This window comes from Rutilus rutilus, assembly GCF_951802725.1.
Source record: "Rutilus rutilus genome assembly, chromosome: 21".
NCBI lineage: Eukaryota > Metazoa > Chordata > Actinopteri > Cypriniformes > Leuciscidae > Rutilus > Rutilus rutilus.
The window spans coordinates 22,810,032-22,836,246 of record NC_140226.1 but is presented as its reverse complement, the minus strand read 5'-3'; the positions used below and the strand labels follow the sequence as shown (position 1 = coordinate 22,836,246).

The window sequence follows — 26,215 nt, the reverse complement described above, 5'->3', positions numbered from 1 at the left end:
TATATTTTTTCTTTTGTATTGAAAGGATTTGATGGTACTTATTAATATTTATGCAATAATTGTGGTTAATTTTTGCCATTGAAAAAAATAAAAATAAAAATAATAATAATGTTTCTAAAAAAAAATTCAAATATTTTTTCAATTAATGCACTATTTCAGATTAATACAGAGACTAGACCCTTTAAATTTTATTTTGGGCCAGATTAGCACCATCTGTTGAGAGAAAATAAAATAAAACATGTAATTTCATGGTGTAACCATTAGATGCCTGTCTAGCTCTCTATGGAGAGGCTTATGAGTTCTCTAGTTGTTTATGGACAACATTACTTACTTTTAAGATGTGGATTTGAATGTTTTTTTATTTTTTATTCTCAAATAATACTTTTTTGTCAAGGTTTATAAAAAAAACATAAAATTTTGATGTGAAGTGTACACGTTTTTGCATAATTATTACTACAGTCAAACCTGAATACAGAGAAAGCAAGGGTCTGTTTTGTTACGTGTCTGTTTTGACAGTGGGTCTGTTTTGCACTATTAATGTTTTAGAGTTTCACCCCTTCATTGCTGAGCACTTTCTTTTCTGCATCGTGGCCGATTTGTAGAGAATCTTTGTGTTTTTGTCGATTTCCCATTCATTTCCTATGGTCGGTCATTTTTGACCGAAGAGCACAAGTGTGACTATATTTTTTACAACCACTTAGCCTGCTCGATTCATGCCCTCAATTTCTTTTTGTGTTCACATTCCAAATGCCATAAAAGTCACCAAGTTTCGTACCATTCCATTGAAGCTGTGATTTTTAAAAATTCAAAACAGAAAGTTTTCCGGTCAGAAATGACCGAAGATTAGCCTAGAAATCTAGACGCACCCTAGCGGCAGCAAAAAATGTTTTGCAGCCAGGGTAGTCTAGCAACTCTCCGTTGACTTTCGAGCTGGAAAAACCTAAATCAGGTCAGGCCAATCACACATGCGTGTATAGAGTAGGCGGGGCGGGCTTAATATAATGACGATAGAGTTGCGACGGTTCCCTGCTACTTGAAAACAAAGAATGGCGGCTGCTGCTGGAGAACAGTCTTTCGAATCGGCTTTGGCTGCGACTCTGGAGGACTTGGAATTAAGTTTTTCTTTGAGAAAAGAGCAAAGAACGGCACTTAAGTCATTCTTAAAAAAGGAAGATGTGTTCGTAGTTTTGCCGGCCAGATTCAAAAGTTGAATCTATCAACTAGCTCCGCTGTTGGGAAAACGCTCTGGTTGGTTGAAGCGCTGTCCTATTGCGTGCCAAGGGAATTTGAAAGACAGCCGTTTATCCCGCCCCTCGGATTGAGCCGTGTCTATGGTGAGTTGCCAGACCTAACATCTTGATGTAGGTCTGGCTTGCCAGGCTAACCGAAGATAGTTCACCCTGGAATGAAAACGTTGTGTTTATTTACTCAGCCTCACTTCATGTCTAACCTGTATGACTTTCTTTCTTTTGTAAAAAACAATTGGAACAGCATGAGGGTGAGTAAATGACAGAATTTACATTTTTGGGCAAATTAACCCTTTAAGGCAGTGGTCTTCACTATTTTTTTCATGAGAGCCGCACTGATAGGACAAAGTCAGTAGGAGAGCCATTTTACGGCAAAGTATCAAAAGTTACATCCAGTCATGAATACCATGTCTGCCTATCAATCTGTCACCCCTGAACATACAATATGCAATGCAATAAATACAAAAGGGTAAAAAAAAAAAAAAAAAAAAACATTATTCATGATTTATCAGTCAAATTTGTAACTGAGACAAGATAATTTCCTTTAATGAAAAAAAAAAAGCAGGATTTCCAGAAAATATTCATCCCAGAATCACCTTAAGTATTTAATTTTCTTTTCTACATTAGCCCATTTTGTAGGCCTATCTAACCATCCAAGAGCACATGCAGCGTTAAGAGCTTGAAAGACCGCCATAACTGGCAACTCCGCAGAGACTGGATATGTTTACATGCACAACTTTTGTTTCAGTCGGACTGAATTCATTTCGATTGATGAATCTGAATGTATTGTAGTTTACATGAACGCTAAACAAACATCGTGGTGTGATACGTGATCGGGTTGATGTGCGTGTTTATAAGTCAAGATTCAAATCGGAATATGAACATGAACCGTTGTGCCGTGCTGTTTGTATTTATCATGCGGTAAAAATGCCCAAAACCAGTCGTCTGTATGATAATCTGAAACAAGGACTGGTGAGCCGTTGTCCTGCTTCACTTCACAGATGCTGAGTGAAAGGAGAATTATAGAATGACAGGACACTCATTTTATTCATCAGGAGAGCAGCTCGTTCAGCGCGTCATACGTCGTCCTTTCAGTTTCGGTTTTCAGTCGATCAAGTTTTTTCACGTTCTCTCGATAAACCACCCCTTTCAATCCGATCGAAATTATTTGTAATAGAGCTGACACTTTGTTATTAATGTTTTTATGAAACATCTGTAGTGAATGCATTATCATATCACCATATTATTTACCGCCATGCGAGCCACAAATTAAAGCTTGGCGAGCCGCGCAATGAGTAACACTGCTTTAAGGTTTAGCTTTTTGTGGGATGCAATTCCCACAGCTGCCTCAAGGAAGCAATTTTGCAGCAACCCAAAGTTCTTAAAGTCCCCATGTAGTCAATAATTGTATATCTTAAAACTCATCTTTGATCACCAAAATGACAAATTTATTGCTGTCTATAGAGGGGTCAGAAAGCTCTCGGATTTAATCAGAAACATCTTCATTTGTGTTCCGAAGATGAACAAAGGGCTTTCAGGTTTGGAATGACATGAGGGTAATTAATAACAAAATTGTAATTTTGGGGTGAACTAACCCTTTCAATTAGTATAGGCGGATCCATGAATATGCTAATTAGCCTCGTCTCCACTCACGCCAGCTCACAGATTCACTCGGCCAACTTACTGAGGTAAACGCTGCACAATGGTATCACTTGTCGGACGCATAACAGTAATTCATATGATTAGACTTTTGCTTGACTATGCTGAAATAATGTGTGGCTAACGTTACACAAACCATGTTCCCGTTCGCCATCTCAGAGCCAGACAGCTGTCTTCTAAAAATCAGCATCTTTAGAAATGCTTTGAACAACTCAATGGAGATAGGCATATAGCTCATCTCATCATAACATCGAAATATACATCATACACCTGCTATATTATTGCTAAATCTACCAGATTTTTCATATCAACAGAAAAATACCGGGATAACCTGGCTTCTCTTGAGACTTCCCTACTTCAGAGCATAGTAATGATATGCTAAAGCCCACCGACACGTTGATGTGATTGGTTACAAGGTGGGTTGTGACGTAAGAAACACCAACGATTTCAAACGGTGTTTTTGAGACTGCAGTTTTAAAGAGAAAATCCTCAGCAATGGTGTTGACTTGAATTTGCACATGGTTTGTCTTAAAGCATGTTTAAAACACCACATAAACAACATTAAAAACTTGATTTTCACCACAGGGGGACTTTAATTTCTTAAATATTTAGTCAGCAACTTCATGAGCTCAGCTTCATTTAAGTGAGCAGTGATGCAGTGTGGAAACTACCAAAGGGAGTCTACTCTAGACAGTGATCCGGCGCCTAACTGAAAACTGCTTTTTCGCCGAAATGCCTCCTAGCAGGCAACAGTAGAGACTCAGTGACTACAGTGATCCAAAACGCAGTCAGTATGACCAACCCTTAAGCAAATCTGCTGACATAGCACAAACAGAACCAAACACATTTAAAACTCTCTGTGTGCTTTAAAAAGGAGGCATAGGACACAAATCTTATTCATACCTTGCCCTTAGAGTGTGATATTCCTAGCGGAGAAAGCTGTACTGCTCCCAGCAGAGCTGCGATGGCAGCACTGTACCCTGCCACGGACTCAGGGCATGACTTCAGGGCATTCAGCCTCTCTGTGCAGCGATCTAGCAACACCGCCACTAGAGCAGGCATCCCTACGGCAACACACCGCAGGCACCAGGCGGCGGCCAGACGAGCAGATGCGCTGGGGTGAAGAAGAACAGAGATCACGGTGTCCAACATTCCTGTCACAAAAAACAACAACAAAGAAACTATTGAACTCACAGTTTTACTAAAGTTCAAGCCATCACAAATGCCACTCTAGCTATTTATAAGAATTCCAGAAAGAGCTGTGTCTCTGAAGCAGGATGAATGTGTTAAATCTGCTGCAGGCACTTTTTCAGCTCACTCCTTCATCCTGGCCTATGACATATTCATTAAAGAGCAAACACACTCACACACAATCTAGAAATGCAGCTCTACACACTATCTTGAAAAACATATTCCTTTCAGACAGTTTGATCCTTAGTACGGTGACTCAAACTCCAGTATATGATCCACAAAGCATCACAACATTAGGAGCAGGATAATGCGCATACCTGCTTAATTGACAAAAATATTATATCTATTTGAAATTAATTTAATTTCTGAGCAATGTCAATATCATTGACTCGAGAATTGATTTGAGTTTTTTTTTCTTCATAAGGCCAGTTTTTCAAGCCATATAAAGCACAAAACATCCTGTCCATTTACATCCAACACTTTAAACTCATAGGCTTGAACAGAATAAAAAAATAGCAATATAATAAAATATGATCACCATATTTATTTCAAATTATTTATATCAAACATGCAGTAAAAAAGCTCAGCAGCCAGTCTTCAGTGTTGCATGATTCTTCAGAAATCATTCTAAAATGCTGATTTGGAGCTCAAGTAATTCTTATTATTTTCAATGTTGAAAACAGCAGTTGTTAATATTTTTGTGGAAACATTGTTTTTAAGGATTCTTTGATGGATAGAAGGTTCAAAAGAACAGCATTTATTTATTTATTTTAAATAATAAAATGCCTTTACTGTTTGAGCAATTTAATGCATCCTTGCTGAATATAATTAATAATCTCTTAAAAAAAAACTCTTACCCAAAACTTTTAAACAGTAGTGTAAATAAACTAACTCAAGAATTTATTTAGGGATTTTTATCTTTATAACATTTTAAATATTTGGAGCATTTTTATAACTTTCTCCCATAGAAAGGTTTTGATGGGGTGCCCAGAGTTTGTTGGTCAATTATGCGTGACAAACCTATGCTGGTGTCCTGCAGCAGTGGGGCGGCAGTGGAGCTCAGGTCCTGTAGCAGACTGCCCAGCTCCAGGAGGGTGCACACCAGGATATGCTGACTAGCTGCAACATCCGCAGGGCTCACACGTGTCTCCATGTTCCCCTCATGAAGAGCTGCATCTCATAGTAGCACAGGGTACATTTAGGACATTACAACACAATATCCATTCCAATGTGACCTAAATATTTGGCCTAGTCTCTTACCCATAACCCTCTTCTGTTTGCTGATAATTTGACAGATCTCCTTGGCAGCTGCGATTTGGGCCTTCTCCCCCAGCAAAGTGCCAAGAGTGGCCCGCAGTATGAAGGAGACACAGCAGCGGCAGGAGACAGCATCCGTTGGGTATTGTGTCGCCTTTGTGTGAGATACCCACTCCATGAGAAGAGAAAGAAGACAGGAGAAGTTTGCCTCCAGCCACGCACCACCCAGAATAGACACAAACACCACGCATGTCTGTTTAAGAGAGAGAACAGGTAGTATTCATGTAAAAAAAGCAAAAGCAAAATGAAAGCAAAATAAATCAAAAAAAAAAAAACTGTATTTGATTATTTCTTCTATGTAGATTAGCTTTTTGTGAACTTGTGAATAATTGACACATAAATAAAGGGAGAACATTTCTGTTTTTATGATGTTATTTAACTTTCATTTTGTTCTTTTTGTACCCTAGACATAAAGCCAGTCATGCTATGACTCAAAACACAAACATTCTGATCACAAGGGAAGGGCTGTAGGAGTGTGAGCGACCTGTGTGATGCCCACGCGCACGTCTCTGCTGACTGAGCTGGTTCCTTTCAACATGTCTCCACTGGCCCGCAGGAAGCCGGCTCCACCCCGCAGGAAACCAGAACTCAGCAGCTCCATCACCTCCTGCAGGGAGTTGCGCTTGGAGCCTGGCCTCGGAGCTGAGAGCAGAGCCATGGGAACAGAGGAGGAAGAATGAACCAAAGAGAAGTGTGAGAGAGAGTGTTAGGGGATAAATGATAGAAAGATGAGTGTTACATTTAGAAAAAAGTTAGGCAGTATGTGGGAGACAGAGGACAGGATGGAAGGTCAGGGTTTTCACAAACTCCATTGGCAAATGCTCAGTTCAGTGTCCTCTGAGGAGGTCACTGACATAACTGAATAAAATCCACCCACCTATGACCTGTCTGGGCTCCAGTGCCGACGCTAATAAAGTGCCAAGCAGTTTTGAGATACTGACTCGAACATCATAGTTTGAGCCCTCGAAGGCTCGGTAACAAAGAGTGGCCACATTCTCCAGCTCTGAGGACCACATGAAGACAGCCTCTCGCTGGAGCTCCAGAAGACACTACAAAAATAAATAAATAATTCACATCACAATTTGATAGCAATTCTGGGCAAACTGGGACAAAAACTGAAACCAAAACATAAACTGCCAAAAACATGAAAGTTATTATTATAGAAATTAATATTAGTGCAATATTAGTGCAGAGAAATTGATTTCCGAGGTTTTTTTTTCTTCATGATGCAATTTTTTCTAACCATATAAAACGCACAACATCCATTTACAGTAAAAGTAAAATTTAAAACCCATAGGCCTGGAACAGACTATAAAATAGCAATATAATGAAATATATCAGACGTTAAGATGAGAACAAAAGTGAAGAACTATCATCACTACCAAGACACACCACACTCCAGAAGACAAATGCCAAAACAAAAAAAAGATAATAATTATGATAATAATAATGCACTTCATAACTTGATAGTGATTCTGGGCAGACTAGGACAAAAACAATACAACTTTTTCAAATTTGCCTTTGTTTGGAATAACTGAATAAATTATATTAATATGATCATATTTTTTAATAAATGGAAATTGGAGTTACTACAATAGCATAATAGGAATCACATTTAAAAAATTGAGCAGTAAAAATAATATTATAAACTGAATTATGTCTGAAACAAACATCTTCTCAAAAAGAACAAAATGTACATTTTCCTTCAGTCAGCTATGACCGTGACTCTTTTTCTGTCAATAAGTAATGTGTGTTTGTCAAACAGACATGATTAGTAACTGAGGCATGTGGTTGAGTGTTCAGTACCTTTGCGGCCGCACAGCGCACAGCCATGGAGCGATCAGTGAGACATGTGCGGGCAGTTTTATAGATGTCTCTGTGACAAGATACGGCACTCACACCTAAACCCCTCAGGATCCTCTCAATACACAACATGATCTCACAGCGGCCCTGAGACTGGACACATTAACACACAAACACTCAACATTACACATAATATCTCCATCATATTTTCTATATATAACACCCACAGAACCATCACAGAAATTAAACTAGGTTTCTAGGTGGTTTCTTACAGGCCCAAGTCAAAAGCGCCCACATCTAGGTTCTCTGTGATATTCTGGACCCAAATATGACTCAATGTAAGTCTATGAGATTTTTTGGCCGGTTTATAATCTGGCAGGAAGTCTGTTGCTTAGAAATAAGCAAAAGAAATTTGAGATAACCTTGCACACTTAAGTTTAATACTTAAGATAAGGGGTTTATTCAAATTTGAACCTTTAGTATGAGCAATAATAATGATTGCCTTTGAAAACACCGTTAAATATACACTACCGTTCAAACGTTTGGGGTCAGTAAGATATTTTAACTGAAATTAATACTTTTATTCAGCTTGCCTTGGATGCATTAAATTGATAAAAAGTGACAGTAAAGATTTTTATATTGTTACAAATAATTGTCTTTTAAATAAATGCTGTTTTTTTTTAAACTTTCTATTCATCAAAGAATCCTGAAAAAAAAGTATCACAGTTTCCACTAAATTATTAAGAAAAACAACAGTTTTTAACATTGACAATAATTAGAAATGTTTCTTGAGCAGCAAATAAGTATATTAGAATGATTTCTGCAGGATCATGTGACAATGAAGACTGAATAAATCACATGTGCAATCACATGAATAAATTACATTTTAATATACAGGGTGGGCCATTTATATGGATACACCGTAATAACATGGGAATGGTTGGTGATATTAAAGTCCTGTTTGTGGCACATTAGTATATGTATATATCACCACCCATCTTGAGGAGTTTGCCCCCTCACATATACTAATGTGCCACAAACAGGACTTTAATATCACCAACCATTCCCATGTTATTACGGTGTATCCATATAAATGGCCCACCCTGTAGATTAAACTAGAAAACTGTTATTTTAAATTGTAATATTATTTTACGATATTACAGTTATTACTGTATTTTTGATCAGAAAATGCAGCCTTGGTGAGACTTCTTTCAAAAGCATTAAAGTCAACATGAAATGGAAGTTGTGATCGTCTTTTCTTCGATCACCTTTTCTTTAGCTAAAATTAAATAAAAATAAAAAAAGCATTTTAGTTAGTTGCCAAAGCAACAGTCTCTTAATATTATTATTTTTTTTATCTTTATTTCTTATGTATTTCTTATTTAATTAATTATTATCCTCCAATTTCACAGACAAGGCAGGAATCGATTTTGTTCATCAGGAATTGATTTGATGGTTGTGGTTTGCTATTGCTGTGATCTCATAGGTTGACCCGCCCTCTCGGGTCAGATAAATCAGTTATAATAAACAATGCAATATTACATGAAAAATAAGAATCGCCCTTTTTTTTCCAAGGTGACTAAAAAATTATTACCAACCCCAAACTTTTGAATGGTAGTGTAGTTCACCTCACTGACAAGACTTAAGCATTTTGTGATGATCAAAATAAAAAGAATGTGTCTGTGATGATTCAAAACACCCAAAATAACTAGTTTGGTCTTCAAACTATTGGTCACAGGAAAGCTTTATCTTTTGCAGTCAAGCTGAACAGTAAATCACATACTGTTGTGCAGCCACATGTACCTCTGCGCTCTTCATAGCTTTCAGAAGGTTTGCCACGGTCTCTTTAAACGAGTTGATGAGTAGTCGGCCCAGCTGCTCATACAGCGCCCCCAAACAGGCCACAGCTGCCCTATAGGGGAGAAATAAGTAAGCGCACTGGCAGGGAATCAAGCGGAAGCCCATCTGCAGTGCAGGCGGTTGGGTGTGCGTGATGCGCACGTGTAGGGTCCAGATTTATTACACTCACAGTCGTGTAGGCAGGAAGCTGGGCGAGTCATCCTTGCTGCGGATGATGTCATTGCAGCGGTCCACAGAGAGGCTGGACATGAGGGAGTCGCCCACTCGGTAGACCAGCGCCAGACACTGTCCCAGCAGCAAGCGTGTCGGAGGACCCGGGGAACTCGTCAGTACCGTCGTCAGCTGCTCCACCAGGCGCTTCTGGGTCTGTTTTACATCGGCCTGCCACACAAATAGACACCAACATATTGTTTAGTTGAGCGCAGCTCTTTAATTGCATTTCCTTGGCACTTCACCAATAAGAAACAGACAGACACATCACTAGTCCATTCCAGGCTAAGAGACAGCCAGTGGAAAGGCAGACAAATAATCAGAGAGTCTGTTCAGAGAGGCTTGCTTGTGTTTCTGTTTGAGAGGGAGAGAGAGAGAGACAGAAGCGTTTCTTCTCAAACAGAGAGCTTATTGTCAGCGCCCTCAACTCACCCGGTCTGTAGCAGGGAGTAGTTTCTTGAGGAAACGCAGCCACTCAAAAACAAACTCGGCCCTCTGGGGCTCCCGTAGCTGACTGCAGGCTTCCTCGTTCAGCAGTAAACTATGAGCTTGCTCCATCTTTCTGTCTATCAGGCTTTTCAGCTGAGACCCCGAATGCAGTGCCCCTCAACTTCGGGACACGTCCATCCACCCTGAAATAAACCAGATGTTTACACAAGGGGGTTTCAAACTGGGGGAGTTCTAAGGGGTGCGTGGAAAAGTTTACAGAAAAAGTGTGTAAAAATGTAATAAATAAATAAATAATTAAAGTAAGATTAAACCAAACCATATAGGCCAGGTTTCACAGACAGGGCTTAGATTAAGCCAGGATTAGGCCTTCGTTTAAATAGGACATCTAGATTCTATGTAGCTTTTCATAAAATAGCCTTTCAAAAAAACATCACTGATGTGCATCTTGAGACAAAACACTGACACTGACATATTCTGAGGTATGCCCGTGCAAATTTCTTTCGCTTAAAACAGCTCAAACATGCAATTTAGTCCAGGAATAGGCTTAAGCCTATGTCCGTGAAACCGGGGGATAATAATTCATTAAATAAGAAATAAATAAGAAAAAATATATATAAATAAATAATTAACTAATATTAAGATACTGTTGCTTTGGCAACTAACTAAAATGCTTTTTTTATTTTTATTTAATTTTAGTTAACGTTTATTTTATTTCGAGTAAAAAGTTATTTTATGTCGAGTAATGGTTTTCATGGTAACACTTTCAATAAAGGTCTCATTTGTTAACATTAGGTAATGTATTACCTATCATGACATGAACTAACAATGAGCAATACATTTGTTATAGTATTTATTAATCTTTGTTAATGTCAGTTAATAAAAATCCAGCTGTATATTGTTTGTTCATGTAAGTTCACAGTGTATTAACTAATGTTAACAGATATAACATTTGATCTCCACAATGAAGCCTATTAGTAAATGTTGAAATGAACATTAACCAAGGTCAATAAATGATGTAGAATGTTCATTCTTAGTAATGTGAAATTCTTACTACCCTTATAGTAGGTTGACCGTAGTGTTACCGTTTTAGTTACATATAATAACCCAGTACAGTATGGTGAGTAGAAACTAAATACTTTCCACTATTTTTTTTACACATAGTTACAATATTAATTACAATATAGATTAGGTCTTTATAAATAACAATATATGGCTGACTTTTACATTTTAATGGGGGTCCCTCGCATGGGGATGGTCATGTTTGGGGGTTCGTGGCATTTAAAAGTTAGTTACAACAGATTCAGAAAAGGTGTTGTAATTAGAAACTGATGCAACTAATATGACTCTGCATGTCTGTTTTACTGATAAAGACTTTTCTACATGTCCTGTTTCATAACTTCTACATATCCTGTTTCATAACTTCTACATTTAATTTCAATGCAGAAAAGTCTGTAAACATTGCAGTTTATAAAAGGGTTTATTATACTTGGCACTTCCCTTCTTCCGGTACCTTGTAAACTTATATGTCAGCTATGAATTATGCATTATGTCCAATGCGTCTGCGCAGTCTGGAGAGAAACCAGCAGACCATGCAACTAAAATGACTGAGAAAGAAAATTAATTGTAACTTTTAAACCAGATTAGGAAGGGTGGGATGCAGACATCAAAAAGCCTGTCAGGGGAACAAAAAAGGACGGGGTGGTGAAATTATTTGAGGTTTGCTGGGTTCGTCCATGATGAGTCAGGCTGGAGGGAGACCCCATTCTTTTCTTACAGGTTTATTTAGCTGCAAGGCAGTGGCATTTAACTTATGTGAATTTGGTTCGTTATATTCAGTTTCAATGTGCATCATTAGAAATATGAAGATTATGAAAGTGTTTAATGTAATATGCTAACGTTACTGTATTAACCTGTAAGTTAGCTTTTTGGTAAAAATCCATCCATCTGTTTAAGCGCTGGATAGATAAATAAATAAATAAATAAAAACCCTATGATAAAAACATACATTTTCAAAAATAAGTCTTTATGGTGTGTGTGTGTGTGTGTGTGTGTGTGTGTGTGAGATGCAGAACAGATACTTACTCCAGGCTAAATAAACAGGACCTCTGGCTAACCCGATTTGCTGCCAACTTCACACAAAGATAGTTAACCTCTAAGTTAACATTTATTTTTAGCTAAACATAAAACACAAACTAAAACGGACATTTGGTTGTCAGTAATTTTTGGTATTGTTTAGGTATTTTTAGCCTAACGCTAGCTATATCTAATGCTAACCAATTCTCTGACATGCTAGCGGGATAAATCTTCAAAAGCAGCGATTTACTGTCTTTAAAATGAAAATATCACAAGGAAATTGTGTATTACCTGCTAAACCCATCAACTGTATTGTCAGGGGGACGACAGTGAGAGAGGTATATCCTTGTTGAAGTCGACTGTATGTGTGTAATTCCTCAAAGACATCTGCTTGCATGAAAGTGCGAGTCAAACTGTGAAGCGCAGCCACGTTAAAGAGAACATGAACGTGAACTAACCGCTAGAGGGACAAATACACCACTGCCGTTATTCAAACCAGCTGTCTAAAACCTTCATTGCGGTCATCCTAGACTACATTTTTGGCTTTAATAGCTGCCTACCTAGAATATAATTATACTGTGCACTATTTTACCTGCCTACCTGTACAGTCTGTATGCATTATAGCCTACACAATACCTGTTTAGCATTTTGGCCACATAGCCGCCTACCAACACAGCATTTATGGACATTACAGTAGGCTATAGCTACCTATATAAACAGGAACTTGCGATACATTCCCTTTGTATGCAAGATTTTCCGATTACAAGAGGTCATTTACATGGAGACCTTAAGTACAGTAGCATGAACAGCTTTTATACATTTATTCTACAGGTCAGAGAGAGGGTGGTACAAGATTATGTCAACCTTTTTGGAGCAAGGAAACTTAAATTGAAATAAGTGTACTTCAAGGAGAAGGGAGAAGAAAAAAAAACTATAAATGAGTTGATTGATTGTCAATATCCTTTTACACAGCATTTCTAAACAGCAGTAGCAGGGACGTGCAGATAGTTCCTCAGGGGCAGGGCCTCAAATGTAAAAAAGGGATATATATATATATATATATATATATATATATTACCGGCCAGAAGTTTGGACACTACTATTTTTAATGTTTTTGAAAGAAGCCCTTTATGCTCATCAAGGCTGCATTTATTTGATCTACAATACAGAAAAAAAAACTGTAATACTGTGAAATATTACTACAATTTGGAATAGTTTTCTATTATAATATACTTCTTTGATACTTTTTTCAGGATTCGGAGTTAAAGAACAATTTATTTAAAATAGAAATATTTTGTACCAATATAGGCTACACTACCGTTCAAAGGTTTGGGGTCAGTGATATTCTTTCTTTCTTTTTTTTTAAAGAACTTAATAGGCTACTTTTATTCAGCAAGGATGTACTAAATTGATCAAAAGTGACAGTAAACGACTTATAAAAGAATTTCTATTTTAATTAATAGGCTGCTGTTCTTTTTAACGTTTTATTCATCAATGAATCTTGAAAAAAGTATATATATAAAAAAAAAAAAAACTGTTTCTAACATTGATAATAAATCTGCATATTAGAATGATTTCTGAAAAATCATGTGACACTGAAGACTGAGTTATGGCTGTTGAAAATCCATATTTGTTTGCATCACAGAAATAAACGATATGCTTAAAGTATATTAAAATAGAAAAACATTATTTTAAATTGTAATATTTTTCTGTATTTTTTATCAAATAAATGCAGGCTTGATGCGCATAAGAGACTTCTTTATAAAAAAAAAAAAAAGTAAAGTGTACAAATTTTTTACCAGTTGTAGGTTACTGTACTATTATAGTAGTACTCAGATTGACAGAAACGTAAAAATAAACGTGAATTTAGGCTACTTTAGTTTTGTACACATTGTCATGTTAATTATAATCAAATGCATTTTGTTTTATTGACCACAATATTATCATTGATATTTGTTTGAGAAGGACACTTTTGATTAATTTTGAAAAAGGGCAGGAGCTAAACCAAAAGACCAATAAAAGGATTTGCCCAAAAATGTAGCCTATAAAGACAGGAAGGAACAAGATAAAGAAAAAAGACAAGACACACAGCTGAGACTACACTGCTAGCCCAGCATTTCTGCCCTTTCCCCCCGAAGAATACTTATGTAAAACTTGTGAAAAAAAATTAAATTGTAACCGTTTTATTAGTTTATATTTATTTACAATACAATACGATCAAATAAAATCATGTAAAATGTTGCATTTTCAGTGAGGAATAATTATAACTTTTTTCTTTTGCACTTCTTTATACTGAGTTGTTTAACTTCTTTAATTAGAATTTGATTGTATAACATCCACAGATGATGAACTCCAAATTAAAATATACAATCCATTGATAAACTCTGAACTGGCCAAAAACAAAGCACTTCTCTTTTTCTTTAAAAAAAAATTTGTTTTGTAAGCTATGAAGAGCTAGCAAACATGAGCCTTGGTATCTGCCAAAGCAAAACGCACTTAAAAAACATCCTGACGCCAAATAGAAGATAAAACATTGTAAAATAATGTGATTAACAGCATTGAAACTAGCTGATTTAAGATGATTTTTTACAAATGCTAAACAATGATATTGAAACTCAGCAGTATTCCATAAAATAATCATCCTCCTCATCACTGTCATCAGCTCTGGATGGGTTATCCTTTTCTGAGAGCATATTCCACACCACAAAGTCATCATCTTCAGCTGCCGAAACCATGGGGGATGAATGGAAAAAAACAACATGGATAAACAACATTGTATACTTTTCAACTCAATGCTCTGTATCCGACCATGTTCAGATTGCAAGTCTTAAACCGACACGCAACGATAACATCAAAACCGGTGACGGAATAGAAATGTCGGAAGTATTCATATGGTAGTTTAAACGGTTTGTCCAAAGATTTCAGCTGTGACTACAGCATGAGATGATAGATAGATTTGATTGATAGATAGATAGACCACCACAACGTAAGCATATCTACATGTGACAAGGCTTTCAAAACAGAAACAAGACAAATGGAGGTGCATCATCTCGCTCTCCAAATAAGCGCCCTGTCGAGTCGAGGTGCAGAATTCCTCCGTCAAAACAAGTTCTGCACAGTGAATCGAAAGGGTGCTTCAATTTAGAGAGTGAGACTACGTCATTGCCAAAGCAACCCATCCATGCAGATAGGTTGGTTATGTTTGGACACACAAATCTTATTTGATCACTCGGAATTAACAGTGCAGACAGTCTGCCTGAAAAGATCTGATTTGAGAACAAATCTAATTTGCCTGCAATCTGAACAAAGCCATAGAGTTACCATTATCAAAAATGTAATGTGCATACCAACACATCTCTTTAGGGTCTTCTTGACAGCTGGAGTTGGTGTAAGCTTGTCCTACACAAGAACAATATTGCATCACCATCATATTGATTGAAAAAAAAAGGAACACTCATGGGAACAATGTTAAAAACAAACAGAATTTTAATATTGTTACCATTGGTGCAGCCTTTTTGCCCCGTTTCTGTCCTTTTTGTTTCTTCTGAAGATGAAAAATGTACTTGTCCATGTTATTCCTAAGATAAACAAAGAATTGAACTGATTTATACAAAGATGCAAATTAGACATCTGCTATTTGAATATTTCCATTTTCAAATGAGGCAATAAGCCTGATGAGTACACTCAGCATCCGCCCACTAAACACTCCAAAAGCATAAAAAGCTTTGGCAGTAGAGATAAAAACATACTTATTGATGGATCCCAGCATTCCTGGGCTAATATGCAGACACTGAGGGGTTTTAGCAGTAGTAGAGTTGCTAGAACTTGGCGTCTGAGGGTTCTGGAGCTGGCTGAAATCCTCATCATCTCCATTTGCAGCAAATACAGGCAACTACAGAAGACAAAGGTCAAGTTTAACAAGATATCTGATTTAGGCTTTATATCAGATCTCTGTGTGCAATTTTTATGAAATCTAGTTCAGTGTATGTGGATCTAAATCAACCAACATAAAATCACCTTGATTTGTTTATTGTGCATTGGTGAGCTGGTAAACACATCATCATGGTCATCTTTAGGCATGTGGTCCAAGAAATGCCTCATCTGCTGTCTCCTTTTAAGAGTTCCAGCTTTAGCAGTTATTTCAACTACTTCCTTTCCTGTGAGCAAAACATAAGCTCAGGCATTTTCAATTGTATGGATTTACAAACAAAAAAATTCCTCATCAAGCTATACTGTAAAGGATAGGTTACCTGGTTCCTCAGTTGCTGCTGGTTTCTTTGATGCTTTTTTACTGGGTCTTTTGTTGGTCTTCTGATGGGCATTATACTGTTCCTGACACTCTTCAGCCGAACGAGTTCCAACAACATATGCAACGTTTGGCCAGTATCCGCTCTTATGCTTGGGTAATGAGTTGACAGCCCTTTCCAAAGAGATACACAGTGAAATCATTTCTAAATTGCATCCAATTAAATTATGTGAATTTGTTAAATCATGGCCAGAAAACATTTCATATCAAAAACAATTTTAGGTTGGCTTTCAAGATAAAAGCTTACTCGTGTAGTTTGTGTAGTTCTTCTTCAGTCCATTTTCCATCCAATAGCTCATCTTGTTCATTCGCATTGCCTTTTTCTGTTTGTGGCTTTTTGCTTTTAGTGTTTGCTTTTCCCGTTTCAGATTTCTTTGATCTTCTGTTATTTGAAACAGCACGTTGAACACTTTCCTCATCCGCCGAGTACTCAGAATGTATGTCCTCTGAGGAAACCAGGTGTCCATTGATTTTAAGTTCAGATTTACCTTTCCTTTGTCTTGTCCTCTTCAACAATAACGTGGCCTTTTTGTCGTGTTGTCGTCTCTCTTCATCATCATCTGTGGGAAAATCAATAGAATCTCCTGGCAAAACATCATCTGAATTTCTCAGCGAGACCTTTTTTGGTCTATGTGAACCTTGTTCATTTTGTTCCTTATAACTGGTAGAGTCTTGCTGCACAGTGGGCTCAATCTTATGAGGTTTTGTTAGCTGTTTACAGTCTGTGGACCGTTTTCCTCTTTGTCTTTTTGGAGGGTCTGGAGATGCAAATGAGCTGTTTGAGTCAGTAGAGTATTGGGCTCTGGAGCTTAGGCGAGAGCTTCGGCGCAAGGAACTGTTATCGCGTGGCATGGAGTGCGATTCATCTTGAATTTGTTTTTGGGAAGGCTTTCTGTTGTGGTTTGTCTTCGAATCACTCTCAATGCCAGTTTCCTGTTCATCATATGACATTCCTCCATCTCCAAGCGAGAAATTAGCATTCACTGCATCAACTTTTGAGTTCTGTGTCATTTCTTCTCCAGAACCCACAGTGGCTTCCTCTCCTCCAAACTGTTGTTTTCTCAGAGAGGCTCTTTGAGGTCGACTAGCTGTTTGTTCCACCGCATGACCTGATTTCAAGCTGGGGGCCACAACCGGGGGTCCTTTCTGAGCTCTTGTAGGTTTATTCAGTGAGGTGCTTTGAGATGGGGTATTCCTTTGGGGCTTGGAATGTTGTTTGATCCTCCTCATTGGCACTGACAGGTCATCTTCACTGCTAGATGTGTTACGTTTCCCTTTTGTAAAACAAATAAATGTGAGAATTTGCGATAAAAAAAGCAAATGCACTTTATAAATACAAGCGTGTTATTCAATACACACCTCTTCCCCGAGTTTCAGGCCTGAATGATTGTTCCTCTGTGATTTGTGATGTTACCAGAGTTACTGGCTTCTTTGGCTGGAAAGAAAAATAACATAATATTTAAGAAATGGCCCACTTGCACCATAACAATATATAAAGTCCCTGTGAATGTCACTAGAGATGGAAAGAGATTGACACTGCTAAATAAAATGATAGGAGTACCGTGGACAGCAGTGAGGTAGAATAGTCTTCATGGATAGTGACATTCATGTCAGAGTCCATAACAATCCTCCCTCCTTTCCAGTATTCCAATGGCGGTTTGATGAGTCGGCCACTGCGAGAAACTTTTGCACTGCCCGGCTGAATGCTGTCAGTGGGCGTGATGGGAGCTGAATAACACAAAAAATTGTGTGACCTTTACAAACCTATGAGGATGGCCAGAGTTTAAACTAAATTATTTGAATTGGGATTACAAACATTCTTGATCCAGACGCTAATAAAATATAAACGCAGCTAGATATTAAATGAATCAATTATTTTTGATCGATTCAGTAACAAATGATTCAGATTGATTTGTGAACCCATTTTACCTGATTCTTCAAAAAGAAGTCACTCAAAAGAACAATACGCACTCACATTAGCCATCACTATACAGGCCATTCTTTGCTCATATATATGATATACTCACAGGTTGTAAGGCCTTGAATCTTGGGATGTTTGGATGTTAAGTTTATAGAAGCCTGTTGATTTCTTGCTTTGGGAGGTTTTGCACTGCTGTCATCCTTCTGACCTTTCTGTGATCTAAATCAAAATTAGGTAAAATCGTTTAATGAAATGTATGGTATCTTTTTTGTTATTTGATGATACATAACGTAATAACAGAGTTGAGGCAACATACCCCATATGACCACTCAAAAACTGATCCAGGTACTCTTTCCACATATTTGGAAACCCAAACAGAAACTTCTTCAAAAACCATGATGGAAATGCTGTAATGGTAAAAACAAAAATGTTAAATGAAGTAAACACAAAGTAAGGCAATCTCATTTAAAAATCATTTTTCTTACATGAATTGGGATGTTTGGCCATTTTCCCAATGAGCACATAGGTTCTGCCAGATGAGGTCTTGAGCACATTACTCGAGACTCTTTCAATGATTAAACTGCTGTGCCAAGGTATCATAGTGTCTCTGTATATCAAACAAACCACATTAGAGCTACATGATATCTGAAATCATTCAGCTAATCTTTGCAATGGGTTTGTAAAGTAAACATTTTTGTGAATTAAAGAAACGTATAATGCTGTAGTATAATAAAATTTATATTCATGTATAATGTAGCACACAGACAATATGACAAGTCATCAAGATTGACCAAAAGCACAATCAAACGAAACGAATAAGGAAAAAAAAAATATCTTACACACGAATACCATCAACCACAAGGTCTTTGTTGAGCAGTTTCAAAACCCATTCTCTTAAATGAATCCCCCTCACCTAAAAGACAAGAACAATGTCACCATTACAAAATATTAAATATTTTTTTGCATTTCATTTACTCAATAATCTTAAAACCCACTAAGAAACAATGATAATTTCCTTAACTTACATTGGTTCCTTCATCCAGTGCTATGGCCGCTTGTCTAGCTTGTTGTTTTGACTGAAACACAGACACTTGCTTTCGTGGGATCAAGACGCGAGGAGAAAGCTGCAGGAGAGGATCTTCCAGAAGATTATGAGAGGGCTGAGGGGGTCCAGGGACAACTTCTGTGCACTCCGACTGATCAAACGGACCAGATTCAGGACTACTGGACATGTCATTTTGGAGGTCTTCCTCGTTGTCTTTTTCTACACAAATGCTCTTCTCACGAAATACAACACAACCGCCTGCAATCAAATTTCAGAGCAAATCTATTATGATCAGTGTCATATTGCTCTTTGCATGAGTTACTTTTGCATTCTTAATCAGATTACAGTAGGTCTATGTCTATAACCCAGTGTTCTGTAAAAATCTGAATCAGATCTATTATTAAGTAGGTTTACACACACAAGGAATTTGTCTTGGTGAAAGGAGATGCTTCCAGTGCACAAAAAATAACAACAACGAAAAATAAAGATTAATAAACACACTCACAACTGGTCACTGGTCAAGCTTTATATCAGTTTATGAAAAAGGAGATTCATATCCAAACACATACATCATTCTAAACTACTGTAGTTTTATGAGTAATGCAGGATAAAATGAAACATTATACCTCTATTTCCACTTAGATAATTGATGGGTTTCTGCTGAAGCTGGGCTAATGTCTCATCAGGAACCACCTTGTCCAACAGCACACAAGGCTCTTGAATAAACAAACAAAACAGATTTTATAAATTAATTGAGTCCCAGTGAATACTGTGCTGAAATGTCAGAGAACAGCATATGCAAAAAGCATTTAAAAAAAAAATATATATATATACACAGTACCAGTCAAAAGTTTGGAAACATTACTATTTTTAATGTTTTTGAAAGAAGTCTCTTATGCTCATCAAGCCTGCAGTTATAAAAAACAAAACAAAAAAAAAACAGTAATATTATGAAATATTATTACAATTTAAAATAATGGTTCTCTTTTTTAATATATTTTAAAATGTAATTTATTTTTGTGATGCAAAGCTGAATTTTCATCAGCAAGTACTCCAGTCTTTGGTGTCTTATGATCCTTCAGAAATCATTCTAATATGATGATTTGATACTCAGTTATTATCAATGATGGAAACAGTTGTGCTGTTTAATATATTTTTTTAGAATACTTTTTTCAGGATTCATTGATGAGTAAAACGTTAACAGCATTTATTCATAAAAACAGCATTTATTCAAAATAAAAACATTTCTAACAATATAAATCGTTACCATCACCTTTTATCAATTTAACGCATTCTTGTTGAATTAAAGTACTAATTTCTTAAAAAAAAAATAGTTATTGTTCCCAAACTTTTGAACGGTAGTGTATATTGTTAGAAAAGATTTCTATTCTAAATAAATACAGTTCTTTTTAACTTTTTATTCATCAAATAATCCTGAAAAAAGTATCTCAGGTTATAAAAAAAATATTAAGCAGCACAACTGTTTCCAACATTGATCATAAATCAGCATATTAGAATGATTTCTGAAGGATCATAAGACACCAAAGACTGGAGTACTTGCTGATGAAAATTCAGCTTTGCATCACAAAAATAAATTACATTTTAAAGTATATTAAAAAAGAGAACCATTATTTTAAATTGTAATAATATTTCATAATATTACTGTTTTTTTGTTTGTTTTGTTTTTAACTGCAGTAAGAGACTTCTTTCAAAAACATTAAAAATAGTAACGTTTCCAAACTTTTGACTGGTACTGTATGTATATATATATATATATATATATATATATATATATATATATATATATATGTATATATATATATATATACATACACACACACACACACACACACACACACACACACGTATATAAAAAGCATACGTCTGTTTCTGTTCAGATTCTCTGGCATTTGCTTTAGTCTTGCTTTCATCTTTGAGAACATCTCCCCAGGCATCTTCTCCAGTAAAACACATGGCTCTAGACACACAAATAATAAAAAGAAAAGTGAAATTAAAATAATTCAATTACAGCAATATGTACGACATCTAAAAAAAAAGAAAGAAAAAAAAAGATAAAACTAACCAATAAATGACCGTGACTCAGTATTAAAAGTTTCATTTTTTCTTCCAGGAACTTTATGAACATTGATGGAATGACTTTCCTGTGGCAAGTCCATTTCTCCAGCCTGTGCATCTCCTCTTGGCGACTGTGGAGGTGAGAGGGCTAACACATATGTCTCCTGGTTGGCGTTACTCTTTTGTGAGTACTGGATGACAGGGTTCGAAGGCATATCACCACAGATCTCCTGGTTTCTTACATGATCAGAGGCTGCCCCATGCCCAACAGAATTTTGTCTCTTAACTTTTGCCTTCATTCTCGCAAAAATCTTTGCTGGCGTCTCAGTGCACCTCTTCAGGTTAGCTTTGTCTTGAGGGGTTACAACCTCTGCCGTGGCATTGATACTGCTGAGCTCGCAGGGGATATTTGGGCTGTTTTCTTCAGCACTCTGTGCAGTGGAGTTCATCACCAACACATCTCTGTTTGAATTCTTTCTGCCTGAACCAGCGGCCCAATTGTGAGCAGTTTTAGGTATGGTTTTGACAGGTGTGATCATGTCACCAGGCTTAGGGACTTCAGGAGGTATGAAATAGTCTTGTAGTTGATGATACATTGTTGGGTAAGAAGAAAGATAGTCTAACTGTTTACATACCCATTGTGGTCCATGTTTTCAGCAAAAATCCTATAAGATGCAAAGAAAAGAAAATTAGCAACAACAAAAAAACAAAAAAAAACAAAAAGTTCAAATCCAGTGTCTATCAAATTGGACACTTTCATGAAGAATTAGTAACATATTTTTAATATGACACGCAATATCAGTTATAAAATAACATTAAAAATGAATAAACATCTTAATGTAATTATACTATAAACACTTCTCTAAACCCAACGATTTTCATTGGCTGTACAATACTAAAACTAGAACGAAAACAAAAAACCGTGCACACTTATCAGTCGACAAAATATGCAAACCGATCGCTTATATCAGTGAGCGAAATAAATATCTAACTTAATATATAGTTGAGTGAATCACATTATGGACTCCCTTTAGAAGTTACAACCACAAAAACACTCACCATAAAAACTCATTTGAATTTTCCCGGATAAGCGCGGCTAACGTCTCGCGTCGCGCAGGCCCTGCGTCACTTCCGTTAATGCTGCTAGGAAGTGAGTGATTCATTTAAGCGAGTCGGTTCTTTCAAAGAGTTAGTTTTAAAAAAAATTGGTCAAAACAGTTATGTGATTATTTTACCTCAAAACGCATGACACTTTTTGAATTTATTTTACCCAATTTTGCAAATACGTACATCCGATGGAGTTAAAAAGTTGTAAACACTCCTTTAATCTTATTTCGGACATAGCAGGTGTCCTTCCGGAGTCGTGAACGAATCGTTCAGACTGGTTTTGTGAACCGGTTCAATTGATTAATCGAAAAGATCCGACTCAAAATAACTACGCATTATGAACCACGTGTCGGAGTGAATACAAAATGATTGGTTTACGTGTCGGAATGAAAACAAAATGATTCGTGTATAAGGATGAAGATTTAGGAAATACATGTGAGGATAACGTTAAAGGAGACGATGTCCGCTTTTCAACTAACGGATGAGATCTGGATCAACGTTTTTGGATTTCTCTCTGTTCGTGACAAATTGAGTGTTCGTTTAAGCTGCACGTGCTTTAAAAGACTGATCGACTATTGGACCTTATGGAAAGACAGCGTTGTTGTCCTCAAAAAGTTCGAACTCTACGACTCACATTTTTGGAAAACTCTGCGCCAAAGAAGAACCAAGTCTATTGTTGTTCAAAAGGCAAATGCAAAAGGATTGCGACATATTGTGACTGAGCTTCCGTGGATCAGTTCCGTGACTCTGGCTCAGTGCAGTGATGGCAAAGCTCTGGCAGAGTTGGGTGCTTTAAAACACCTCGAAAAGCTTGTCATCCGTCAATGTTGCTGTCGGAGTCTGACCAGCTCACTTTTATCTTTGAGACAACTGACTCATCTCTGCTTGTGTGAGGTCCAGAAAGCTTCAGTATCGGAGATAAGTGCTGCTACTTCGCAACTTGTCAAGCTTACCTCACTATACTACCATGAAGATAAAAATCCTATCTTTAAACCTGTCCTTCATGGCATGTTGAGGCGTCTGCCCAAATTGAAACACCTTTCCTTGAGATTGGGACCAAAGTATGGGATTCTTCCTGATGATTATTTTTGTCCAACTAAAGCATGTGGGCGTCCTGGTATGTATGCTTCATAAAGAAAACAAAATGAAGGAAAGAGTATATTTTCACACTTGTGTTTCACACAGGAGTTAGTCCGGATTCAGAGTTCGGGCTGAGCAGTCTGGAGCTGCTGAACTGTTATGACCCCTGCCTCTCCCCTGTTGCCTTTGATGCCCTGTCCTCCCTTACTAAACTGACGGTCCATTATAAACAATGGTGTGATGATCCAACCCTTTGCCGTCTCACAAAATGGTTGCAAGGGCTTCGTGTACTCTCAGAACTCAACATTTCTTGTAAGTATGAAATAATGCATAAACACGGCTTATATATCTTTCATTTTTACCTCGCAGATTCGATAGAAAATGGGCTTCAACCGGAAGTTACAAATGAGACAAAGATACTTGTAAAATTAAAATGCAAGCAGAAACTTGCAGCATATTGCTTACTTGACAGAAAACTACAAAGTTAATACAGACAAGTTTTCATTTTCATTGGCACCCATAGGTTCATGAACAAAAATATAACAATAATGATTAGCATTAATAATAATTACTGCTATTATTATTAGTAGTAGTAATAAATGTAGTTACAATAGTTATAATTTGTTAAAATATATTTTACTACTAATAATTATTACATTTTTATTATTATTTTATATCTATTGACAGCCCTAGTTTGTGTTTCAGAAAATGTGGATCGTTAAACAAGTATGTTAGGGAAGAACATAAAAGTAACAATTCAGCACTCGATCTTGATTTTGCAGTTTGATTATACAAGAAATCCCTCTACATTTTTGCTCTTTCTTTTGTATTTCTTTAGTAGGATACCCGCTCGGACTCTATGCTAAATCAATACCCAGGACTGTGCGGCATTTGTCTCTCATTGGAGTGAAGGCAGATTTGAAGGTAGTCAGGATCATGGCAGAGCAGGTGCCAGATCTCCTTCACCTCCACTTGGACTTGTGTTGTCACGACATCTGTAATATAATCAAAGAAATTCCTCAGATGTTTCCAAAGCTGGAGATCCTGAAAGTGAGGTGAGAGTTCTTAGTATAATAATCGAACTATATAATGTCAGAATAAGTAAACCTGCTGCTTTTTGTTCATATCTGACCTCGGTTAACTTTCACTCTAAATAACTTCTCTCTTTCAGACACCAAAATGTTCCAGCATCAGTGTTTCTTCAGCTTCAGCATCTGCCTCGACTTCAGCAGTTAGTGATTTTGGATGCACCCCAAGGTCCTAGTCCTACTGTCCAAGATCTGAAACAAAAACTTGCTGACCAAACAAACAATAAAATCCATGTGCTTCATTCCAATTCAAAGGACCAAACCACTTGTTCTTGTGGTTTTAATTGATGCACTTCATTGTTTCGTATGTGCAACTTGTGTATTTGATGATTTCAGACATATACAGATACTCGTGCCTTTCACACAGTTGTTTTTGTAATATAGAGGAACATGTATGTGGAAAATGGACATAAATTGTAAATAGTGGATTAGTGGACATTTTTTACATTTGTTACATTGTCAATGACATTGTATGCCATCAGCATTCACTTGATTCTTTACAAAGTGGAATACATTTAGAAAATGGTATAATCTCTCATAGTCTCTTTGTAAATTGTCTCAAATAAAGTAATGAAAGGAAATAAAGACTAGAGTAAGAAGTCTTGTTTTCAATCCTTAACATCCAAACCCCTCCACTAGGTGGCAATCCATTCACATTTGAGTATTTAAAAAAAGAATATATATATATATTTCCCTCTTTATCTTTTCAGTTAAAACACAAAGTATATAACAAATATGTGCAAGTTCTTTTTTCTTTTTTACAAGTAGATATACCAAATATTTTCACTTTGGAACTACAAATAAGTTTAATATTACATTATTTATACATTTATGTAGGCTATTATACAGACTTCCTCAAATACATTTAAAATGAAAGCTTTTATTTATTAGGAGCCAGGCACCTATTGTAATTGTTGGCATTCCTATTATTATTCTTTTTCCGTTTCTTCCTCCGCTCAGGAACCGCTTGCAGGAAAGTTATGAAATTTGGTACACAGAAGACAGTCTGAACTGTCACCATAGCAAATTTGGAGTCTCTAACTCAATCCCTCTAGCGCCACCACCAACTGTCCTAAGTTGCACTCACGTTTATGCTAATAACTTTTGAACCATAAGGGATAGAAACAAAAAAAATTTTTTCCCTCTGATTCTGTGGCTCATGATGAATCATTGACCTGAGGCTGCACAGTTTCGGTGCAGTGCCACCTAGTGGTAATTAACTTTTTTTGCTTGTAAAATAACTTCTGAATGGTTATGCCAAAAATTACAAAACTAGTCTCTTTTGATTCGAACGATACCCAAACGATGATGGCCATTTTGAATTTAAATATATTTCACAAACGCATTGGCGTATCATTTGGGGCAGCGCAACCTTGTGGTCAAACGTTATAATGAATTGTCAAAAATGCTAATAACGTTTGATTAAATAAGCCTATTTTAATAAAGCTGATCTTAATAGATTCATTGGGTCATGCATGCCTAGAACATAGATACCGATTTTGCCATATTTGGCCAAACTTCCTGTCCGCCATTTGTATTTTGTTTCAAAACCTACTTTTTCAAATTCCTCTCACTGTAAAAAATCAGCCAAATTTTACAGTAACATGCTGTTTTCCATTAAAACAGCAATATACCGTAGAAAAAAATGCATTCTGGGTGATATTTGTCGGTTTCGAGAAAGTAGCCTTCAGGAATATACTGTGAATTAACAGCGCTCAAAGTCGACACTCAACGGCTGTGTTCCAAATCACACCCTATACCCTCATTCACTATTCCCTACAT

At 36.7% G+C, this 26,215-nt stretch overlaps 3 protein-coding genes across 4 annotated transcripts in view; 1 reads left to right on the top strand and 2 right to left on the bottom strand.

The window, feature by feature from the left end:
- Window positions 1-12,236, bottom strand: part of heatr5a (HEAT repeat containing 5a) — a 30,571-nt gene extending 18,335 nt beyond the window's left edge. Inside the window, exons 1-10 of the mRNA XM_084393682.1 lie at window positions 12,102-12,236; window positions 9,720-9,919; window positions 9,247-9,458; window positions 9,021-9,129; window positions 7,221-7,370; window positions 6,292-6,463; window positions 5,899-6,056; window positions 5,358-5,607; window positions 5,118-5,267; window positions 3,810-4,060 (exon numbers count right to left, since the gene is read on the bottom strand). Of these exons, the coding sequence (XP_084249808.1) occupies window positions 3,810-4,060; window positions 5,118-5,267; window positions 5,358-5,607; window positions 5,899-6,056; window positions 6,292-6,463; window positions 7,221-7,370; window positions 9,021-9,129; window positions 9,247-9,458; window positions 9,720-9,845 (1,578 nt within the window). The 5' untranslated portion in view covers window positions 9,846-9,919; window positions 12,102-12,236. The remainder of the gene's footprint in view (window positions 1-3,809; window positions 4,061-5,117; window positions 5,268-5,357; window positions 5,608-5,898; window positions 6,057-6,291; window positions 6,464-7,220; window positions 7,371-9,020; window positions 9,130-9,246; window positions 9,459-9,719; window positions 9,920-12,101) is intronic.
- A 1,739-nt stretch (window positions 12,237-13,975) lies between these two features.
- On the bottom strand, window positions 13,976-22,330 carry mis18bp1 (MIS18 binding protein 1). 2 transcript variants are annotated; one of them, XM_084393497.1, is made up of 18 exons: window positions 22,218-22,330; window positions 21,166-21,823; window positions 20,965-21,060; window positions 19,709-19,798; window positions 19,063-19,340; window positions 18,877-18,950; window positions 18,523-18,644; window positions 18,354-18,444; window positions 18,144-18,256; window positions 17,678-17,844; window positions 17,476-17,551; window positions 16,364-17,390; window positions 16,061-16,230; window positions 15,828-15,967; window positions 15,560-15,702; window positions 15,310-15,388; window positions 15,158-15,209; window positions 13,976-14,532 (listed from the first exon to the last, which is right to left on the bottom strand). In XM_084393497.1, exons 2-18 carry the CDS (start codon window positions 21,752-21,754, stop codon window positions 14,426-14,428), a joined length of 3,414 nt encoding a protein of 1,137 aa, XP_084249623.1. In that variant the 5' UTR covers window positions 21,755-21,823; window positions 22,218-22,330; the 3' UTR covers window positions 13,976-14,425. The 2 variants fall into 2 exon arrangements, with proteins under 2 accessions (XP_084249623.1, XP_084249622.1); XM_084393496.1 differs by having other exon boundaries at window positions 14,294-14,536; window positions 15,159-15,209.
- LOC311280946 (uncharacterized protein) lies at window positions 22,270-25,040 on the top strand. Its single transcript, XM_084393498.1, has 4 exons — window positions 22,270-23,382; window positions 23,451-23,657; window positions 24,184-24,400; window positions 24,517-25,040. Exons 1-4 carry the CDS (start codon window positions 22,725-22,727, stop codon window positions 24,719-24,721), a joined length of 1,287 nt encoding a protein of 428 aa, XP_084249624.1. The 5' UTR covers window positions 22,270-22,724; the 3' UTR covers window positions 24,722-25,040.
- Window positions 25,041-26,215: the final 1,175 nt, after the last annotated feature.

Excerpts from the sequence above, each read along its gene's own strand:
- mis18bp1 (XM_084393496.1), bottom strand. The coding sequence starts at position 21,754 with ATGTATCATCAACTACAAGACTATTTCATACCTCCTGAAGTCCCTAAG. Across the intron at positions 19,341-19,708 it reads TTATCTAAGTGGAAATAGAG|GCGGTTGTGTTGTATTTCGT; the intron begins GTATAATGTTTC and ends ATTTGATTGCAG. Across the intron at positions 18,445-18,522 it reads GGCCAAACATCCCAATTCAT|CATTTCCATCATGGTTTTTG; the intron begins GTAAGAAAAATG and ends TTACCATTACAG.
- LOC311280946 (XM_084393498.1), top strand. The coding sequence starts at position 22,725 with ATGTCCGCTTTTCAACTAACGGATGAGATCTGGATCAACGTTTTTGGA. Across the intron at positions 23,383-23,450 it reads TAAAGCATGTGGGCGTCCTG|GAGTTAGTCCGGATTCAGAG; the intron begins GTATGTATGCTT and ends TGTTTCACACAG. Across the intron at positions 24,401-24,516 it reads CTGGAGATCCTGAAAGTGAG|ACACCAAAATGTTCCAGCAT; the intron begins GTGAGAGTTCTT and ends TCTCTCTTTCAG.